General features: G+C 38.5%; 2 protein-coding genes across 2 annotated transcripts; one reads left to right on the top strand and one right to left on the bottom strand.

The window, feature by feature from the left end:
• Positions 1-473: 473 nt before the first annotated feature.
• On the top strand, positions 474-1,502 carry LOC102585810 (calnexin homolog). Its single transcript, XM_006366218.2, has 4 exons — positions 474-668; positions 766-837; positions 919-1,038; positions 1,165-1,502. The coding sequence occupies exons 1-4, from the start codon at positions 510-512 to the stop codon at positions 1,300-1,302; spliced, it is 489 nt and encodes a 162-aa protein (XP_006366280.1). The 5' UTR covers positions 474-509; the 3' UTR covers positions 1,303-1,502.
• Positions 1,503-1,771: 269 nt separating this feature from the next.
• On the bottom strand, positions 1,772-5,412 carry LOC102586146 (glutamyl-tRNA(Gln) amidotransferase subunit A-like). Its single transcript, XM_006366219.2, has 11 exons — positions 5,235-5,412; positions 4,772-4,996; positions 4,600-4,682; positions 4,408-4,508; positions 4,106-4,229; positions 3,856-4,010; positions 3,363-3,499; positions 3,099-3,269; positions 2,770-2,994; positions 2,410-2,643; positions 1,772-2,099 (listed from the first exon to the last, which is right to left on the bottom strand). The coding sequence occupies exons 1-11, from the start codon at positions 5,265-5,267 to the stop codon at positions 1,959-1,961; spliced, it is 1,629 nt and encodes a 542-aa protein (XP_006366281.1). The 5' UTR covers positions 5,268-5,412; the 3' UTR covers positions 1,772-1,958.
• Positions 5,413-5,602: the final 190 nt, after the last annotated feature.

The raw sequence follows: 5,602 nt of genomic DNA, 5'->3' as shown, positions 1-5,602 counted from the left end.
TCGAAAGTTCAGTAATTTAAGTCATTCTAACTATTTTTCGTTTTGAATGGATTGTTGTCACTTTTTTCACATTTTAAATGAATTGTTTCTTTTATTTTTGTGTATGGTTAATAACCGAATATCCGAACCAAACCAAACCGAAACCGATAATAACCAAACCGATAAATGTATATTGTATTTGGTTTGGTTTGGTTTTGATAATTTTAAAACCGATCAAGTTGGTTTGGTTTTGGTTTTGACCAATAGCCGATCCAAACCAACCCGTGAACACCCCTAATTATTATTATTATTATTGGAACAAATAGTTTATATAAGTTTTCACATTTTTAGATTAATTTAATCCAACATCAGAAAAATAATCTAACATTGGAAAATTATTATTTTTTGAATATGTTTAGTTGGCAAAGACACTACTCATAAAAACAATCCAATTAGGTTGCATAAATCACCTAAAGTATATATTTTAAAATTTCGAGCCTATTGCAGCAATTGGCATTGAAATTTGGACAATGCAAGATGGTATATTATTTGACAATATCATGATAGCAAGTGATGAGAAAGTTGCAGAATCATACAGGATGACTGCATGGAAGCCCAAGTTTGACATAGAGAAAGAGAAACAAAAGGCTGAGGAAGCAGCAAGCACTGGTGGGCTCAAAGGATTCCAGGTAATTGTTTACACTTTCTTCAAGATACATCCCATTGTTCTTGATTTTTCTTTTCATTCCATCACTTGATCTGAGATATATTTGGAACACTTGGCAGAAAATGGTACTTGATCTCCTCTACAAGGTGGCTGACATTCCCTTCTTGGGCGAACACAAGTCCAAAGTATTGGTGAGTGAATGACCTGGTGTTCTGACGTTGCATGTTGTTTCATTTTTGTATGTGTGACTAATACATAGACTTGTCTTGTAGGATATTCTTGAGAAGGCTGAGAAACAGCCCAATCTCACAGTTGGTGCTGTCATTTCAATCATAATTATCATTTTCACAGTTTTCTTGAAGCTCATCTTTGGTGGGACACAGCAGCAACCCGTAAGTCTGAACTCAGCCTCAACCCCCTAAACCAGACACACACAAAGAAATAGGAAACGAATGAAACTTGTTTCATGTCTGTTGGGTATGTATGTTTGTTAAAATAACCACTTCTTGCTTGTGCAGGCAAAAGCTACTGGAAAGGCTAAGAGAAGTGATGGTGCCGAGGCATCAAGTTCAAACAAGGAAGGAGCCACGGAGAAGAAAGAAGACCAGAATGAGGACGCCGCTGCTCCTCGTAGGAGGACTAGGCGTGAAAATTAGAGATTCTGAAACAGAAACTTGTGCCTGCTAGAAGGACTTAGCTACTTGAGTTAGGTGTTATGCTCTTGTTTTGTTTTCCTTTGTTACTGTTTTATTTTCTTATCCCTTCTTGCCTAATGGCCAGGCGAGCAAACATTTCGCCAATTTTTGAGATTTTTCCTCTTTAACAAGAAAAATGTATGACAATGTAGATTTGGACAGATCCATATAAGTTAGGTATTCTTCCATAGTTCTTGAACAAAAAGTCATGATAAAGTTGCTTATATAGGCTGCTCCTGGATGCCTTTTGTTTATCAATAGTAGTACCATACAACAACTATTCTTGATCCTTTCTTCGATTTAAAACGTCAACCCGGTCGTGAAATTGAAATTTGCGTTACCAAACAAGATCTAATATCTCCTGGCTAGCACAAACTATTTGCGAGAGGTATATAGCCAAACTATCAACTTTTGAAAGAATGAAAGAATATACCAAAAAAGAAGCCCCCGAATGGTGGTCTCCTTTAGCATAAACAAAAAGAGAGAGAAGTATTTTCTTCCTTTTGTCACTAAGCGAAGATGATTCAACACAGCTTTAACTACTACAACTAGTGGTATACATCTATAATAACAAGTTAAAAGGACAACACAGAGTGACATTGAACACCCTTGAGAGATTAGTAATCACGTAGTTGTCTTGCGGGTACAGCGGAAGTGGGTGGGTTTGGAATTGAATCATTTGGTCCAATGTCGTCAATTGGAGGGCGCTGCTTATGATGGTTGGTCACTGACTGATACGCTATTGCCAATGCTAAAGCCTGCGCATAGAAGGAACACACAAAATCAATATAAGGGTGGGTTCCTTAGCAGCACCAAAACTCTGAATACATGAAGCTTTTGCTAGAATTCTAGAAAGTCACTACTACTACACTTAGACAAAGGTCATTAGTCTTGCAACAAGGACGGATTCAGGTTCTGAGCTGAACTCGTTACTTTCCACTCGAACCATGTGTGCGCGTTCACATATATACATATGAGAAAATTAAATTCATTCTGACCAAGCTAGACTCTAGGATTCTAAATTTTCCAATATCCCAAACACACAAGATAAGAGGATTAGAGCCTTACAACATGATCATGGTCAGGAGGAGCATAAATGCCAGTAGTTATTGTTGTCTTCCTGCGAGTATCATCAGACGGTGCATTGGATATCGTCTTAAAACCTGTTGGAATCACCACTACTGGCATACCCACAAGATTGCCCACACAAATTTTCTCCCAGTCACCCGAACCTCCAATAAATGCATCAACTGTGAAGTTCTCTTTCACTTCCTGAATCAATTTGCTTCGACCTCTCTGTGCCTGTGAAGTACAGCTTCCTTCTTTAACACTATACTAAATAGTTGATTGGTAAAGTGGATAAGGCTCTATCCAAGGCAATGTTTTTTTAACATCTAGAGAGGATATTTTCTAGATTGTGACATATACCTGAATATAGTCTACAGCAGATATTACGCGGGCACGACGAAGTTCAAGAGGCCATTGGTCTTGAGCTTCAAATTCATCATCCTGGTTCGAGCGCTGCCACTCGTCAAAATGAGCTAGCATGTCAACATCCATAGTGAAGCTAACAATACCTTGAGCACTATCAACAGTGTAATCCAGATTAAATGGAACCACATTCACTCCCTTTGATTTAAGTACACCAACAACCTGTAATTGACATAATTAAACAGTCTCGTTAGTTCGGGCTTTCAAAGAGGATAAAGAATCTAATTTGCATAGCGAATTTCTGGTAATGTAGAACAATCACTTACTTCCTTGTCAGCGTCTTCAAGATACCCAACAGTGAGTTTTGTAATGTCAACTGAAAATGGATCACCTAACATGATGTCCCTGGATGAAAGATCATCTGGATCCTTTCCCCGGATGGCATCGAGAACAACCGCACAATCTGCAGCACTCCTGCAGAGAGGGCCTAGTTTATCCTAATGACCAGCCAGATTCAGTGTCAGCAACCTCTACAGTAAAAGATAAAACACATACGAAAGGAATCAAATTTTGTGGAAGAGATATGATACCAAGCTTTCCGATATGCTCATAACTCCAGTACGACCAACAGCTCCAAAAGTGGGCCGCAATGCAGTAACACCACACCTAGTAGCTGGGTAGGTAATAGACCCAACAGTTTCTGAACCAATTGCAAATGGAACTAGACCTGCAATGTGAAGACACCATTGTAGAACAATATACTCTGCCTTACTAATCTTATTCGGTACCGCCCATTCTATCTCTTCTCAGGGTATTCTATTAGGAAAAAAAACACGAAGTTATGGTTGACTCATCTTCCGTATCACCATTTAGATACTGCATTTATTTTTCTCGTTTCTGGTCATATCTATAGAACCAATTTCAGGACTGGGCATAGTATGCAATATCTGTTAGATTCCATTCATTTGGATCAGTAAATGGCTAAAGGTTGGTAAAAATCCATTCTTTCACCCGTGCAGATAACGAAACAGATGTAGGTACTAAGGCACTTAAATTGGGACGGAGAAAGCTAACTCAACATACCTGCTGAGGTGCTGGAAGCTGGCCCTGCTGATGAACCAGTAGAAAATTCTTCGATATTCCAGGGGTTTCTTGTTCTACCACCGAACCAGATATCGTCATAACCTAAAGAACCAGAGACTAATTTTGCAACAAGAACTGCACCAGCAGATTTCAGCCTGCATCAACCGTATCTACAAATTATTATACAAACACATGTACAATATAGGCTGGCTTCGGGATGTGGCCTCAACATTTATTAATTTGTAAGTACCTCTTATAAACCCAAGCTTCACCATCAATAACTTGATCTTTGAAAGATTTGGAACCCCACGTTGTGGGATAGTCTGGTACTGCAATAATGTCCTTTAGACCATACGGTATCCCATGAAGAGGACCTATAAAGAACAGAATCATCTGCGGTCCTTTGAATTGAAATTTCAATATTCTCTTTTCAAACACCTCACTCCATAAGAACAAATGTTAAAAGATTTTTCTCATGACATCCAAAAACTAAAATGTGGAGAAGAGAGACACGAACGAGGACTAAGGGGAAGAGAGGAAGTGGACGTATACCCAAATATTTGTCTTTTGCAAGCACTTGATCAGCCTCTTTTGCTTGTTGAAATGCTAATTCTTCAGTTATTGTGATAACAGATTCAAGGACATGGCTGTACCTGTAACACTCCGGCACAACACATCATTTTCAGAATCAAATTATTCAATAGCACACAAATCAGATAAATGGAAGCAAAGCATTCACCATACCTTTTTAATCTGTTCAGAAAAATTTGAGTGAGTTCCTCGGATGTAATCAGTTTTGCCTTGAGAAGTTGCCCGAGTTCAAGAACCTGATAAGCAATTTCAAATAATAAAATTAAACTAGGAAACATTGGTGCAACACGGTTACTGTTAACATAGCTATTTAGGGTGCACGTACACTCATGAAAGCAATATCCTCATAATTTTTCGGCCTTTGAATGCCTGAGCATACAGGGTAATTGAACTTGTCCATTACTCGCTTTGCTTCTTGGGATTTCCACACAGAATTGAAAACTAAAGGAGACGGGTCACGCAAACCTCCATTCTCAGTAGCAACTAACTTCCGGTTCGATCTTATTATAGGAATGTTAAAATCTTTTACGCCCTTTTGTATTTCAAGCTTCTGAAAAGAAAGAATCAGCACCAGACACAAAAATGGCCTTAGTTTTCCAATTAAGGGCAAGAGTACTAACAAACTATTTTGCTCGGGCTCTCCAAAAACTGTTGGGAGCACTCATGTCAGATCCTCCAAAAAAAATGTGCTACTTTTGGAGGATCCAACACACAACACTCGACATTAATGAATAATCCGTGCAACATAGCTAACAAATTGTTTACTGAATTTAACTCCGTCACAGTACCTTACAGTCATTGAAAAAGCCAGCATCCAACATGTCGTATCCACATTTACATACCGGAAACTCATTTTTGGCTTGTTCCAAATGTTCACCGCAGTTTTTAGGACCTAATTTCCCACTGTCCTGAGCAATGACTACAGATTATCAAACAGAAAGTAGCAAACAAATAACAAAGATTACTATCTTTATCGTGGATTACGAATTCGAATGTACTACCTTGAGGTGAAGACCCGGGAATAAACCCGGGTGCTCTGTGGTAAAATTTTGTAGAACATTCTATAAATTCTCCCCTGCTTTACAAATGTTAGTTTTGAGGAAAGGCATAGCTTGATGATTAAAGATGAAACACGAATTAACCGTTTTGTCACTAA

The sequence above is a fragment of the Solanum tuberosum genome, unplaced genomic scaffold, assembly GCF_000226075.1.
Source record: "Solanum tuberosum cultivar DM 1-3 516 R44 unplaced genomic scaffold, SolTub_3.0 scf00578, whole genome shotgun sequence".
NCBI lineage: Eukaryota > Viridiplantae > Streptophyta > Magnoliopsida > Solanales > Solanaceae > Solanum > Solanum tuberosum.
Note: the sequence above shows the minus strand (reverse complement) of the source record. Positions and strands in the feature narration are given on the sequence as shown.

Coding starts and splice junctions, on each gene's coding strand:
- LOC102585810 (XM_006366218.2), top strand. CDS start 510: ATGCAAGATGGTATATTATTTGACAATATCATGATAGCAAGTGATGAG. Junction 838..918: donor AACACAAGTCCAAAGTATTG/GTGAGTGAATGA, acceptor CTTGTCTTGTAG/GATATTCTTGAGAAGGCTGA. Junction 1,039..1,164: donor GTGGGACACAGCAGCAACCC/GTAAGTCTGAAC, acceptor TTGCTTGTGCAG/GCAAAAGCTACTGGAAAGGC.
- LOC102586146 (XM_006366219.2), bottom strand. CDS start 5,267: ATGTTGGATGCTGGCTTTTTCAATGACTGTAAG. Junction 4,997..5,234: donor GCTTTTTCAATGACTGTAAG/GTACTGTGACGG, acceptor CTTTCTTTTCAG/AAGCTTGAAATACAAAAGGG. Junction 4,011..4,105: donor GAAGCTTGGGTTTATAAGAG/GTACTTACAAAT, acceptor CGGTTGATGCAG/GCTGAAATCTGCTGGTGCAG.